At 40.0% G+C, this 16,141-nt stretch overlaps 2 protein-coding genes across 2 annotated transcripts; one reads left to right on the forward strand and one right to left on the reverse strand.

The window, feature by feature from the left end:
* Positions 1 to 4,408: 4,408 nt before the first annotated feature.
* On the reverse strand, positions 4,409 to 5,154 carry her5 (hairy-related 5). The gene is made up of 3 exons (NM_001104798.1): positions 5,104 to 5,154; positions 4,931 to 5,026; positions 4,409 to 4,840 (listed from the first exon to the last, which is right to left on the reverse strand). The coding sequence occupies exons 1-3, from the start codon at positions 5,152 to 5,154 to the stop codon at positions 4,409 to 4,411; spliced, it is 579 nt and encodes a 192-aa protein (NP_001098268.1).
* A 2,989-nt stretch (positions 5,155 to 8,143) lies between these two features.
* her11 (hairy-related 11) lies at positions 8,144 to 10,162 on the forward strand. Its single transcript, NM_001104797.1, is given in 5 exon segments — positions 8,144 to 8,191; positions 9,192 to 9,287; positions 9,380 to 9,473; positions 9,592 to 10,097; positions 10,100 to 10,162. Coding segments are annotated over 5 exon segments (807 nt in total).
* Positions 10,163 to 16,141: the final 5,979 nt, after the last annotated feature.

The following is a 16,141-nucleotide window of genomic DNA, read 5'->3' on the forward strand; positions in this document are numbered from 1 at the left end:
CAAAAGAAATCCTCCCAAAAACCTTTAGAATATAGACATTCAAAAAACAGATGATCAAGTGATTCTATATTTATATCGCAGAAAGAACAGTTATTTTCTTGAAACCAAAAACGTACATGGAGTAGGTCTTTGCATGGATAGACTGCATTCATTCTTTTAAAATGGGTTTCTTTGTATTTTGAAAAAATTGGGTATTTACTGAACTGAGATCTGAACTTGCTTATTTCCTCTTTTGTGTAATGCTGTGACATAGAAGGATTTTTGTAAGATGTTGGAAACGGTTCTCTAACAAACAAAGATCTCATAAATGAGTTTGGAAGTTTGGAAATAAGCGGTTGATCATCGCACATCAGAGATGGAAGCTGAACTTGAACATTTTGAACCAGACTGGAGGACATTTGGATCAAAGTCTGAGGCTTTGATGACATTGTTGTTTTGTTTTCTATCATTTCATTTAAAATTGCTGGAAAAAGTTTCAAATGAGATAAAGTTTCCATCATCATCCATAATATGTCATAATGACCAAATACCATTATTAATCCAATTTTTGTAAAATATTGATTTGTTCCAACATAAAATATACCGACAGTTCCATATGGGAGTGTTGTGTGGACTAAAGTCATGTTTGAATATGAGTTTCCAGTTCAGTAACCCCTGCTGATGATAAGGAAGGTGCAGCATTGTTCCACGCACCACAGAGAGGACCTGCTTCACTGCAGGCTCTCCAAGCTGCAGGGGAGCCTGCAAGTATCCGTTCTCGGTTTCACAATGAGAGTGCCACAAAACCGCATGTTATCTCATACTGGAATAGGTTTGGCTGTAGAATTCAGTGGGAAAAGGTTTCTCCCCGGCCCCAAAAGTATTTTATCACAAACAAAATTAAAGAAATTTCTTTCAAAATTCTTCATACATTTTATCCAGTGAAAAACTTCTTTATCAAAAGGAAAAAAGATCTGGACATGAAATGTTCATTTTGTCATTTCCCACCAGAAACGGTGCCTCGTCTTTTTTGGTTTTGCTCCTTCACTCAAGTATTTTGGAAAGATTTGATAAATTTAATAAGAACTCATCGATGTAAAGATTATAAATTATTTTATGAGTTTATTGTTTTGGGATATTTTACACAAGGGAGATTTAATGCAGAGAAAATATATGTAGTTAATTTACTTATAATTATGGCTACTTCATACAGGAGTGTAAATATGCTAACAAAAAAACAGTATTTTATGTTTTCCAGAAATAAATGGTTCTGTATTTAAACAATATAAGATCCTCCACTAACAAAAAAGCTGTTAGAACAGTGGAAACATGGTCTCTTTTAAAATTTTCAAAGATTCCTTTGCTTTTATATGTTTTGTTTTATTTCTGCTTAAACTGTTTTACATTATTATTACGTTTTTTTTTTTGTTCATTTCCCTGGCAAACGTGACAATTGTCTTTTGCACACAGTGTGGAGTTTTGTGTTTGTTATTTTGTATGTGCAATATTTGTTAATTAAAAAAAACCTGCAGGGACAGGTGGAGCAAGGCGGCTGCACCCAAAGGCAGCTTTTGTCTTGTTCTGCGGCTGCGCGCGGCCGGCCCATCATTTCCGGCGCACGCTTAGGGCAGAACCATTCACACCCGAGGTGTTTTCCTAAAGTCCAGACTGGGGCAGTAAAAGCTGGCGGACACGTGGCTGTTAGATACATTATATACAGTCAAAACCACCTTATTTCGTTCTAATCCAATCTTGCATTTGTGACGGAATTGCTACTTAAACCCAAAATCCGAACAGTTGAAACCTGAAAATGCGCGCAGTCTGCGGTGCTGAGGCGCGCGTGGACCGTGGGAACCGACGGGCCAAAACGTGTTTATTGTTCGCGCTAGTGCGACAGCGGCACCCTGCAGAAGCAGCTGCTGGTTTAACGCCAGCGTGTTAACGAGCAACTGATGACAGCAAAAGGTGGAGAGAAAAACAACAATTGGAAGACAGGAACCTGGATGCAACAGAACCCACTTATACCTCAGAAACAAAAGAAGAGACAGCAAAACCTCCATCATGCGCAGAACATTTGTGTACTTGCTTTTCATTCAACAAAATCTTGTTCCAAAATTGTGTGTTTTTTGGCTTTTTACTGAGTGACCACAACGATTTTTTCAGCTGCGTTTTAGGTTAAAGGTTTTATCTTAATTGCATTTCTTCAAAAACCAGATGGTTTACAAACACTTTCTGTTTAGTCTATTATAAAATTTATTTTAGTTGGATTTGTAACCCATTGATGTTTGGTTGAAATGAAACACAAAGTTCCAGGATTATTTTGCAAATTGACACATTTCTGCCGTCTGACAGTTTTTCCACATGATTTACTTTCAACGTTTTGCTTCCAACTCCCACTGTTGCATCCCACCTATTGTTTGATTTATTTTTTATTTTTATACATTCTGAGGTGTAAATGTTAATATAATAACTAACATAATAGGAATATTATAAGAGAAAGAAAACCAGATTCCTTATATTGCCTTTACAATCTAATCAATTAATTTTCTGATGAGATTTTAGGTCCTTTTGTGCGGTTTATCCTTTAGTAGTGATTTTTTTACTGCTTTACAGTTTGCTCTAATAGTTTATCTTTAAAACAGTTTTTTTGTAGTCACACTTTTTAGTACAACTCCAGTCTCTTTGTTTTTACAGATAAACCTGAAACTGTCCAAATTACAATTTACAAAAAATTATGGCAAAAGATTTTTAAGCAGTTTTTTAAAAATGTTTTATAACAAAGATCAAACATGTAGAGACTAAATAAAATGTATAAATTAAAAAAAACTCCTAAAAAATAAATAAATATATATTTTGGTGATATTATTTGAGGGTTGGTATCATAACATCATTGCAGACAGCTGATGTACTGTACGGTGAACAAACCCCAAAATATGTTAGACACACAAGTCCAACACTAATATTATTTTGTATTGGTATATTTAGGAGGTCCAATGGCTTCACATGCATCTATTCTTTTTGTTTTTATATCAGTGTTGTCCTTTGGAGATGAAAGGATCAATAAATTGTCTGGATGGACAAGTTAACTGGTTGGTTTTGTGGGGCAGGAGTTTGTCACTAATGTAAGAATCAAATACGCGTTTGGTAAATAAGTTGCTTTAGAACGAATCTATGTGATCAACAGCGGTTAGGAAAGTTTAAACATGTCGTCGTGGCTCCTTCTCACACTTGAGCAAACTCTGGAAGGACCAAAGTGAATCTATTTCCAGTTTTATTCGATTAACACAGTGGCGGCTTTTCTTCTGAGCCCTAAACTGCACAAAAGCGCATCCTGACCTGAGATCAGCCCATTTAATTTAAATCTAAATCTATTTTATGACATGCTATGAACATAAGAGCATAATATTTGCACTCTGCTTAGACAAGATTTTAATGTTATGTCAGAAATGGGAATTAATGGACTTACAATACAAAGCTATGCATTGTATTGTTTATTTTGTGTGTGTCCAACATTTGCAATTGATTTTTTTATTGCTCTTTGTATCAAATGCAGGATAGTGATTGTAAAGAAATTTTACTGAAGCCTTTTATTTAAGAAATTTCTGTAAAAAGAGGGCTGTGAGCAGATTTTTCAAAAGTTTACTTAAACTCCAACAATTGAATCTGTGAGTCAGAGGGGTGAAAAGGTGTAACCAGATACCAAAATTTTTACTTTAATCTATTTATACAAACCTGATTGTGATAGATCTACCTTTAGTTAATGGTTAAATACCATAGATCCACATAGCATGAAGGAAATCTGATGTAAATCGATTTTTATTTGAAATAGTTTAACAGTCTCAAAGCAAAACACTTTAGTCATGTCAAATGGTTGATCACATCTTCATTTTACGCATTACCTTTCTCTTTACTCGATGGAGGGACGCTCATAGGGCGCATGTAGATTCTGCGGATCCTTACAGTCTGACCCTGAACAACCACCATCTGTCGCTTGTCTACATTTGTATAAAAACTGCTCTGAATGTCGTGGCTTCTCTTTAACACTTCAATGGGGAGCCTAGCCTGTCCAACCTGCTTTGGAGTATGTGCGAACTGGGCTGTGGATGGCTCCCCTTTCTCTGCTGGCGCTGCTGATGGGCCACTCCTGGCGCAAGGATCGCCCAGGAAATCGTGTTTTAAAATTCATCGCAACACATTTCACGTCTTATAATGCAGACATCTCAGAGCATATGGAATAAAAACACATTTTTCGCGTGGAATTCATAACAAAATCTAAAGCAGTAGCAAAAAAATTCAACTTTAGCTCCATGCGTAAAATCAAGATGCTTTTTTTCTCATTGGGCTTCATAAAAAGCTTTTTGTCTGTGCAAAATTTAAGACTCTATAAGGGAAAACACACATTTACTTTAAAATCATCCTTATGTTAGAGTCACTGCGGCCAAGGCCTCCACACCGGATCCGTTATGTGTGCGGAAACCTCAGCGGAGAAAAGAAGCTTCCCGGTGTCACGTGGGAGTCCTGCGCCCTGCGTCAGCTCCTGCTGGGGGGCTGCAGAGGCCGTGTCACCAGGAAGTATGGGCATCACGCTTGTGTGGATGCGTCCAAAAGTGGCAGGATTCTGCTCCGGGCGCGTAAAGCCAGCCTGGACTGGACCTGCCACGCTCTCTCCCAATTCCTGACTCTTACTGGATATGAAGTGGCTGACCTTCAGCAGGCAGGACCTCATTCCATCACGGTAGTGGTGCTCCGGATCTCCGGACAGGGTCCTGCCGGCCTGCTTTCCCTTCTCCAAGTCCGCCCTCAGGAATTCTACCACACTCTCGAGAATCTCTGCTTTCTCCACCTTCGGATTTTTAAGCTTCTATTGCACAAAAAGAAATAAAAACAAACAAAGAATTAAAAATAAACGTATTTCTGGTTAGGGAACACATCCTCAGACTCAGATTTTTACCTCATTCTGGGTGTGTTTCACCATCAAAAGCCGCAAAGTCTCCAAACTGTGGTTGATGCGCTCCCGTCTGCGCCTCTCCATCAGCGGTTTGGACATCTTGAAAATAATTGCAAAAACTCAACAGTTATTTCCCGACACGAATAAAGAAAACAAATAAAGAAGATAAACCTTACCCGTCTCGCCAAAGTGAGTTTGTTCATCTCGTCGGAGGACAAAGATTTCATGCTTCAGCCGATTGTTGGTGATCCAAACTAAGCGAGTGTCGCGTATTTGTGACCTCTTGTGTCCTGGCTGCTGCCACGCCCCCCGTGAGCACCTTTTACCTAACTGCGCGCGACCTGTGGATGAGCCGGGGTAATTTTTACCCGACTATTAGACCCATCGTCAAAAAGTACTTGTCATAAACAATGGATCAAAACATGATAAATTAGAGTGGTTTTCTTTTATTTTCAGCTGTGGTTTGTGTAACAAAACGAAAAAGAAAAACATAAGAAGTTCCTAAAGACATGCTCAAATATTACTGAAAAGGGAGGAATTTTAGAACAAAAAGTTCCTAAAAAAGAATACAATAATTCAACTTGGCCTTTGGTCCATTGCTGAGACACGCCAGACTTCCCCGGTGAAGGCACAGACTCCTTGACACGCGACACACTGAAATTCATGTAAAATAGTTTTCTCGGGTGAAAATCACCGGGCGATGGGGCTCTAAGGTCAAAGTTAATTTTGTTAAATTTGTAGGGAACGTATTTAACACAAGTAGAAAAATGTAAAATACTCAATTTGGACCTTTAGCTTAGCAGCTTTTTAAAACATATTAAAACACATTAAACAAATCTCTCAATTTTAAGATGTGAAAGTTGACATTTTATTTTTCATTTGCCATATTTAAAGTCACCCTCGGACATTTAAAATACATAAAAGAAAGACTGGATGGAGGTAGAAGCGGGTACTCCACGCCCTCCCATCTCCAAAAAGACCTTTTCTCCCGATTTGCATCAAAGCCAAATCGTCTCCCTCCCAACAAAACAACCAGCTTTTGCCATGAATGTTCTTATCGTTAACGGGATTGTCGTAACCATCTCAATAAGTGCGACTCAGTGGACGCGGTGATGAACAAAAGGATTTGACCCTTTGGGTATCTGTGCGCACAGCGCTTTGTTCCCTGTAATAGGCTGAGGAGTGGGGATAACACTGGGAAGATCGGATCACGGGCACCCACCAGAGGATTAAATCGCCCTTTTGGAGCAAACGATACTTCCGCTTGAAATTAAGGAGAAGAGGGCGATTAGTAACAGGCCAGAGATCAACGCTGGTTGCCATGGCAGCGAGGAGAGACGCTTTGAAACGCTTGGTGGAAGCGCAATTATGTCATGAAGATAATCTGAGTTGGGGGAAAAAAAAGTGCGCATGTGTGCTCGTGCGTGCATATGTCTTAAAGGCACGTGGACCCGGTCCGGAAATGACTCCTAATCATTTTTGGGATTAAAACCCCAATTTTTCGGTCATCAGACCTAAAGTAAACTAAAATATTTAACTCATAGATACATTTAACAATATAACATGAATTTATTTGTGCAGATAATTACAGCATAACCCGGTTTACGCACAAAAAGAAGCTAAAAAAAGATTACTATTTTTATCTTTTTATTTTTATCAATTGAACAATGAAAACAAGTTACTGTCAACATAAAGGGTTAGAAAAAGAATGAATACACAGGTACCTCCTTGTATTTGGATTTTTAATATAATATGTTAAAAATACAATTAACATATACTAATTTTAAACAAATTCTACTTAAAAAAGAATTTAGTTTAACTAAATGTGCGCATGTACAAGGCTCTAATTAAAAGGATTTATCTTTACTTCCTATACACGGACAAATTGTGCGCAATAAATAAATAAATAAATAAATACATCTGTCCTCTTTAGCATTTCTTTGTGTTTGCTTTATTTTCCTAATCATTATTTTAAAACACCACCAAAAACGTTAATACCGTAGCTGCTGCTTCGAATTAAGTTCGGTAAAACAAAGCAAAAACAACAACAACAACAAAAGCTGGCACGGGTGGGAACGCGCTCCCAACATCTGGTTTGGTGCGTAAAAGGAGCTTTTGTGACGCCTGAACACGGGTTTCAGGCTGACCTGAAGGCAGCGCACACTTGACGGTGGGGTGTGATCACTTCTGCTGCTCCTGACAAGACCAATGTCAAAAAAACAAAGAAAGAAAATAAATAGATAAATACAAAATCGCAGTATTTTGTGCTTTAGGATCTTAACAGATGAAGTCTTAAATTTAAAATGTCCTCACTTGGATTAATCGTGTATGTTGTTTTAATCCCAGATTGGGGAATGCTGAAATGTCACACGCCATAAAAAGAAGTCACAGCCGCTCTCTTTCTCACTTCACGTCTGTTCCCACGAGCTGAACAAGCGTTTCCCATGGTCTCACTTCACCACAGCATCTTCAAAAAGGGCTGAAAGGGATCTGCACAAAAGTTCAACAATGAATAAATGGTGTGCTGTTTGTCATTTGACTTCTGTTTCCCCCCCCGAAATTTTTTTTAATTTGAAAGGCATCAGACAAAAAGATAAATTTCCTGCAAAAAATGGCCAAAATCCTGATAGCGGAAGACGCGAAAGTTACTTTAAGCACTAAAGGTAAAACAAATGTAACTTGCTTTTTGGTGCTTACATGTTTGCTTAACTTGTATAAAAGCGTTATTATCTGTTATTTTATATAATTTTATTTGTTAAAAATTGTGAGTACACGTGAAAAAACAAAATGTATCATCTTCATAGCTGACTTGTTAAAAAGTTATGAGTTTTTAGAAATGGTAAAAGCTTTTCTTATAAATATCATAAATTAGACTTATAAGAAAATCTAATAGTTTTTACACCATAAACACTGAAATAACCTTATAACCTTAAGAACTTACATGATTTTTTTCAAGTATTCTTTATTTATGATTATTTATTATTTATGTTTTATAAAATAATAAAAACACACATATGTATATATTATTTAAACTACTTCAAGAATATTCAAATCGTTGATGAAAAAAGGAAATCTCACTTTTGGATTCCGATAAAAGTTTCCCTGTGACGTCACCCAGCTGCCAGCCAATCAGAGAGGGGGAGCTGCGTCCTTATAGGCGCCTCACAGGAGCAGAAGTCGCTTCTTTGCAGAGACTTTTGGGTCACACCAGGAGAAATGACCAGGAGACAGCAAACCACAGAGGACAGCAAAAGCGGGAAACGGGTAGGAAATTCGTTTTTGTTTTCTTTTAAAGAAACAAAGGTACTTCCTAAATGTGATTCTGCACTTTGTTGTTCTCAGTTCTGTTGTCACTTTAATAGAAAATTGTGATGCTTTTCCAGCCAAGATCTCTCATAGGGTAAGCGTGCTCTTGGGTTGCCAGGTTGGAGTCATCTTGCAGACTTGTTCAAAGGACCGTCTGATCTCTTTTGAGTTAACAGATTTGGAACAAAAACATTTCCTTTAATATGTGTCTATCCCTTTATTTAAGTAATTAATGGTACAAGTAAAAAATAAATAAATAAAAGCGTTTTAATCTGAAACCTTTCTTTGGTGTTGAGAAAGGACCCATGTGTGAAAGACCCACTCCGATGAAAATGGTGTTTTTAACATGTTCTTGTGGCATTTTTGTTAGCATCAAGGACTTACGTACAGATTTGGAAGCTAACAATGACATTTTTTTTATTCAAATCAATGTGAATCAGGAGCAGGCAAAAAAATGCAGTTTCAAAAAGATTGGAGTTGTGATGTAGAAGCTATAATCGGCTTCCTGCTCCGCTCCGTTCTGATGCATCCACCTGTTGACAAATAGATCCGTATACGTCCTTTTTTTATTTTTTCTCGTTTGAGCTGGAATCTGGATCTAAACTGTCCGTCTGGATAACTCCAATACAGCTCACCATTTTTGTTTCACTGGTAATGTTAGGGTGGGGTGGTGTTTGGGGTTGTAAGCTAGTGGGAGAGCGCATAAACAGATGGTTAATGGGAAGTGGGGGCGGGGTTCCTCCATGCCAACAGTCCTTCCCACAATTCAGAGGCAAAATCTGTCCTAGAAAACGACACAAGTTTTTAAAATGTTGGCTATAAACTGCATAAGAATGATGAAAAGACCACTGTGAAGGTTTTTGAAATAAATGATATGATGATCGGAGTGGGTCCTCAAAAGATGAGCAACGTCCCATCACAACTGAAAGTGCAGTCACATCAATATACCTCCTTGTAGATTCTGAAGCCCGTTGTGGAGAAGAAGCGAAGAGATCGTATAAATCAAAGTCTCGGTGAACTGAGAAGTTTGCTGTTGAATGTCACGTCCGATCCTGTGAGTTCTGTCAAGACACACACGACAAAATCTACATGTACAAAAAAATGGAATAACACATGTCCACACTTCCTGACTGTTGCCATCGACAGCGACTGCACAATCCTAAGCTAGAGAAGGCAGAGATTCTGGACTTGGCTGTGGAGTACCTTAAGAAGTGGACAGATAGAAAGAACGCAAGAGATGGTTAGTCAAGCAAACAAGTTTGTAAGAATGTCGTCAAATCTAAACATGGAGAATGTGTTTTGTTGATGTTGTTTTGTACCTCATATATTTGTCTTTAAAACTCCTGTTAAAACTCCAGCAGAGTCCAGTGCTCCTCCTCTCCTCAGCACTGAAACTGCAGGTTTCCAGCACCAGGTGTCCCAGCTGACCAGCTTCATGCACAAGGTGACGCCCGCGCAGAGGACACGCCTCATGGAGACGCTGAGGCATCACGCCGAGAGCCTGCAGCCACGACCAGACCCCCACGAGGGGCCCGACGCCGCGCCCGCCGAAACCCTCTGCAAATGTGACCACAGAGAAGAGTCGCCCTGGCTGCTTTTTCCGCCCCATTCCTCCTTCCAGCCCCCGTCCTGCTCCACGCCGTGCCACGACTATCTGTCCCCCCCGTCCTCCCCCTGGTTCCCTCACTCCTTCCCCACGTACGCAGCGTCTCCACCTTTCCCGTCCTTTGCCTGCTGCTTCCCCTCTCCCCCTAACCCGTCACCTCCGTCCTCCAACACCTCCTACTTCAGCTTCTCACCCACGTTTCCTCACACCAGCCCTCTTGGTCTCCACGTCCCACTTCTCACATCGCTAAGACACCCCCCAACCTCCCACACAGGGAGGAGTCCACACCAGAATGTTCAAACATGTGGCGACCCTGGTTCTGAGACCATGACGGACGGCGGAGGCACCCAGTGGAAATAAGCTGCGACTGTGGAGATGAGGGACCGTACTGTACAGTGTACATAGATATGACTATTTTAAAATTCTCTTCCCATCTATTAAATCTTTTACCAAACACTTAGGAGGACTTTGTGCATTTGTTTGAATGCCTAAGCGGCTTTATCAGTTATTTCATAATTTTAAACTGAATGTTTGAAATAAGAATGTGTCTGATTTGTTTCTTATTAACCATTAAAATTCATTTAAAGATAAAATATTGGGGTTGGGATTGTTGGGGATCATATTTAAGGTATTCTGGGATTAGGCTTATCATTCAGAGACAGAAGAGGGACAGCTCTACTTTATAGAATCTCATAAAACTGTGACGTGATTCTCCATAATCGACATCCACATTTGAGTTTACACCAAAGGCATGCTCCAAAAAGTAGACCCGCATAGAACGTGACATTTTCTTCCCCCCTTCTGCAGTCTGTGCTCCAACCTGAAACACTAAAATCTCTGTCAAACTGAAACAAACTACGTTGCAGTTCATCTTTCCCGGTTTAGCTCATTCTTTCTGAGCGATTATGCTGCTTTGTTTAAACAGCGCACCCTGTTCTGTGTCCTGATTGGCTGGAGACCCTGTCAATCAATCTCCTCAGTCCGTGCCGTGTCTCCTGCACAGAAACGCGGAGCTCTTTATGTGGTATATTGTGATAGACAGCAGTGATAACCACCGCCACCAATAGATGGTGCTGTCGGCCTGTATATGCCATGAGGAGTTTTCAAAGTAAAGTACATGTAAATGCTCATGCACCGAAAGCTGTGTCCCTGTCGTCTGTCCTAAGTAAGAGACCCGCTGATAACACCCACGCTAAGGTAACTCGGAGCAACATCATATAAAGTCACAACATGGTGTCAGAAGTGCAAGCTGTCGTGTGAGAGGGAGACTGCAGCCGAGCACCACAAGTGAGCTAGCTTAAATTAGCATAGTTCACCGTTGCTGAAAACATGGAGCAGTTCAAACCGCCATCGCCGCTGCTGCTCACCGGCAATCTGTCAGAAACTTGGTGCAGATGGGAACAAAGATTCCAGTTGTACATGACTGCAACAGGTGCGTTGGAAAAAGATGAAAAGGTTAAAATAGCCATTCTTCTTCACACCATCGGCGAGGAAGCTTTAGAAGTGTACAACACACTTGCTATTACCCCAGCCGGAGACGCACTTACGATGGAGGACATTCTGAAAGCATTCAAAGACTACTGTAGCCCACAAAAGAATGTTGTATTTGAGCGCCATCAGTTCTGGTCACACCCAATGATGTCAGGAATATCAGTGGACAGATATGTCACAGAGCTCCGTCAAAAAAGCAAAAATTGTGAGTTTGGAGCTGATGAGGAAGGCATGATCAGGGATAAATTGGTGTTCAGCATAAATGACACAAGACTGAAAGAGAGACTGCTTCGGGAGAATGACCTCACTCTTCGTAAAGCATTAGAAATATGCAATCTTCACCATTCTGGATGAAAAAGATGGTTACTGGCAGATCAAACTGGACGAGCCATCTTCTAAGCTCTGCACATTTAACACACCTTGGGGCCGGTTTCGTTTCCTCCGGCTCCCATTTGGCATTAAGTCTGCCAGTGAGGTTTTTCAACAAAAGAACTGTGAGACTTTTGGTGACATCCCTGGTGTATTTATCATCGCAGATGACATGATCATAGCAGCAACTTCAGAGCGCGAGCATGATGAAATCCTGCAAAAGGTAATGGAGAGAGCGAAAACAGCAAATGTGAAGTTTAACAAGGACAAAATTCAATTCAAAGTAGACACAGTGAAATACATGGGTCACATCATAACTGCAGCAGGCCAGAAAGCAGACGACACAAAGATTAAAGCCATTATTGACATGCCAACTCCAGAGGATAAACAAAGTCTCCAGCGTCTTCTGGGAATGGTAAAATTCTTGGCACAGTACATCCCAAATGAAGCGTCGGTTACTGCACCTTTGAGGCAGTTACTAAAGAAGGACACTGTGTGGCAGTGGCAACCACACCACACAGCTGCGTTAAGCACACTGAAGACGGCGCTAACTCAAGCTCCAGTTCTGAGATTCTATGACCAAACTAAATCCTTGACTCTACAAGCAGACTCTTCAAAAGATGGACTGGGTGCTTGCCTGCTACAGGATGGACAACCTGTATGTTATGCGTCACGAGCACTCACGGACACAGAAAAGAGATACGCCCAAATTGAAAAAGAGCTGCTTGCCATTGTGTTTGCTACCAAAAGATTCCACCAGTATGTCTATGGAAGACCAGTGACTGTGCAGTCTGATCACAAGCCTCTTGAAGCGATCATGCGCAAACCGCTGTCCAAAGCACCAGCCAGATTGCAAGGAATGCTGTTACAGCTGCAAAGGTATGAACTCACTGTCACATACACGCCCGGCAAACACATGTTCATAGCCGATGCCCTCTCTCGTGCTACAACAACCAGTGACAATGACTCCACAAGTGAAAATGGCTGTGATGAGAGAGTTGTGTATGCATTAGAGGCTACAGAGGCACTGAGTGAAGACACACTCAATAGACTGAGAACAGCAGTTGCAACAGACAGTGAACTACAAGCTGTGTGTGAAAAACACATTCATGGGTGGCCAGCTAGACGTAAAAGTTTAGACCGAGCACTATATTGCTATTGGCCCATGCGACACAACATCAGCATTCACAAAGGCATAGTCATGGTAGGAGACAAGATCGTGATACCACAGAACTTCCGACAAATTATCCTGGAAAAACTGCACATGGCTCATCAAGGTATACAGCGCACGAAAGCTAAAGCAAGAAAAGTGCTATACTGGCCTGGTATGTCCAGTGATATAGAGACTATGATTCAAAAATGTGAACAGTGCCAGCAAATGCAACCACAGAACCAAGCGGAGCCACTTGTTCCACACATGATTCTGGAGCTGCCGTGGATGAAAATTGGAGCAGATATTTTCGAGCTGGAGGGTCAGCCGTATCTGTTGTTGATTGATTACCTGACCAAATACCCAGAGGTTGTCAACTTACCAGACAAAACAGCTTACTCTGTCATTCAAAAGATGAAGTCAGTGTTTGCAAGACACGGGATTCCCAAAGAAATAGTGAGCGACCATGTTCCATTTGCCAGCTATGAGATGAAATCATTCGCAGATGCTTGGGAGATTAAGCTCACACATTCCAGCCCTGGTTTTCCCTCTTCAAACGGAATGGCGGAGCGAGCCATCAAGACTGTCAAACATGCACTAAAGAAAGCAATCCAGACCGGCACTGATCCACATCTAGTGATGTTGTCACTGAGAAACACTCCAGTTACTGGATTAAACTTGTCACCCGCACAAATGTTGATGGGAAGAGTCCTGCGCAGCACACTGCCATGTTCTAGTAATGTGTTGAGACAGTCAACCCCACAAAACATCCCAGAAAAACTACGAGACATGCAATCAAAACAAAAGTTACACTTTGACAAGCGTGCAAGACTACTACCAGTTCTATTTCCTGGTGACACTGTGCATATGCAAACCCGCCGCGGTTGGGAGCCAGCAGTCATCGTTCATCAAAGAGAAGAACCACGCTCCTACACCGTGCGAACACCATCAGGTAATACTCTCAGGAGGAACAGAAGGCATCTGAGGAAAACACACTCAAGTTTGTTTAAGGACACAACTCTGAATTTGGACTCGGATGGACTATTCTCTCAAAACCCAGAGTCAGTTGATCCACCAGCATGTGATTCCCCACAGAAATCATCTTCAGAGAGTATGGAAAACACAGCACCGTACTTCACACGCAGTGGTCGAGCAGTCATACGTCCTGCCAGATACAGAGACTAGTTAATGTGACAGTTTTGTGTTCATACTGTTGCTTTGATTTGTTTAATGGTTACGTAAAAGAAAAGAGTATGTTCGTTTTAAAACATTTTAAGAAATAAGTTAAATGTTTGTATGTCGAAGTTTCAGACTACTGCACTAAGATGCACATTGTTAAATGTAAGGTTGTTTACAATCTGAATTTGCCTAGCCATTATGTTAAGAGCATAAGACCGTCTAATGTTCAAATTATTTAGAGGGTGCTTTTGTGTTTAAACAACTGTTGAAGATGTTATGACTAACATGTCTTGGGAAAAGAGGGATGTGGTATATTGTGATAGACAGCAGTAATAACCACCGCCACCAATAGATGGTGCTGTCGGCCTGTATATGCCATGAGGAGTTTTCAGAGTAAAGTACATGTAAATGCTCATGCACCGAAAGCTGTGTCCCTGTCGTCTGTCCTAAGTAAGAGACCCGCTGATAACACCCACGCTAAGGTAACTCGGAGCAACATCATATAAAGTCACAACACTTTACATCTACAGAAATCTGTGATTCTGGACCATTTCTATGAAGGTTTGAGAAATTTAAGCAAGAGAGAAAAGTGTGAAATGTTCATGTCTGTGTGAGAAAAGTATATTTAGGCAGTGAGGAGTTTTACTGCCATAAACGTCTGTAATCATTCTCCTTGGATTTCACCAATCACAGTTATTTTTAGAACGTAACTCCTGCAATAAACGAGGGAACTCTGTACTGGTGAAAAGGTAACGCAGATATATGCTGAGCTGCAGCAGAAGACGTAGAAATGTGCCTTTTTCTTTGTTACTGGATGAGAAACAGACATGCAGGACAAAGCGCAGCTGCACAAACTGTGAGACGTGAGGAGCTGCATCCCTCAAAGTCTTTATTAGGATTATAACGGGAGAGGATTGATTATTTATTGTATTTTTTATTTTTTTTTAGGGTATCAGTATATTTTTCCTAAATTTTGGTCTTTGAAAATCATAGTCTTATGTGGTCATTGCTTTATTTCATAAATAATGTTATTTATTTTATTAAAAATATCATGAAAGAATGAAACTTTGTTCATAGCACTTTACAACTCATTGAAGGTACCAAAGGGCTTCACAATAAAAAATGATCTAAAATGGGAACAAAAGTTTTAAACTAAAAACTCTAGAATATTCCGTTTAGAATATAATTTTCAATCCAAATGTTTTCATCTACATTGCATGTTATTTCTTTCTCACTCCACGCATCTGCTCCTGGTCCGGATGTTGCTGTATCTTAAATGTAAGCTTGTCTTGCACCTCTCAGCCACCGTACTAAAGGGATCAGTACAAATGAGCACACTTAATTCCAAATGAATGATGGAAATGTATATATAAAAGTTTGTATTTAATGTTTTTACCAAAGTAGAATGGTCTGTGAGTCATTTTGTGTACCTTTGTATAAAGATCAATGTTCATTCAAGGAGGGGCATGCTCATTGAATTCAGCTCCAAAACGCCATCAAAGAGTACTTGGGAGTATTTTAAAATGAAAATTAAAATGAAATTATACTTATAATTACATTTGATTTACGAAAAAAACAAACATTCAGTCCTGCATTTCTGAGGGTGGCTCTATATCTAAATGGTAAGTGGCATTCACCTTTCCTTCTCTAAAGCAAGGTAATCCCAGTCCTAGTCCCGCTCCCACACACATATTCACCTATCACCTTGCCAACAATTGCTTTTCAGATAATTGTGTTGTTAATTTCTAAATTATCCTCACAAATTTTTACATGTAAGAAGTTACTGTGACTGAAACGTATCGATGATGCTTTTTTCTTCTTCAAAAATCGAAATATCTTCCTGCGAAAACTCAAATTTTTTAATAAAACTTTAAATATGTCAGTCTAATATTGACAAACAATAATCATTTAAAAGATTAGAAAAAAATTGTCTTTGAAGGGAAATGAGAAGATCTATCCTAACGAACCCTTTTCATGGATAATAAGTGAACGCATGTGTGCATGAGACACCTGAAGACCCAGTCATGGAGAAAACATAAAAACATTAAAGTGGAAAATGTTGGAGCAAAAAAAACCAACAACAGTACTTTTAGTGGAACAAGTTGAAGGTTTG

Source organism: Oryzias latipes, chromosome 10, assembly GCF_053564925.1.
Source record: "Oryzias latipes strain Hd-rR chromosome 10, Olatipes_Hd-rR_3.1".
Taxonomy (NCBI): Eukaryota; Metazoa; Chordata; class Actinopteri; order Beloniformes; family Adrianichthyidae; genus Oryzias; species Oryzias latipes.

Coding starts and splice junctions, on each gene's coding strand:
- her5 (NM_001104798.1), bottom strand. CDS start 5,154: ATGAAATCTTTGTCCTCCGACGAGATGAACAAACTCACTTTGGCGAGA. Junction 5,027..5,103: donor AACTCACTTTGGCGAGACGG/GTAAGGTTTATC, acceptor ATTATTTTCAAG/ATGTCCAAACCGCTGATGGA. Junction 4,841..4,930: donor TGAAACACACCCAGAATGAG/GTAAAAATCTGA, acceptor TTTGTGCAATAG/AAGCTTAAAAATCCGAAGGT.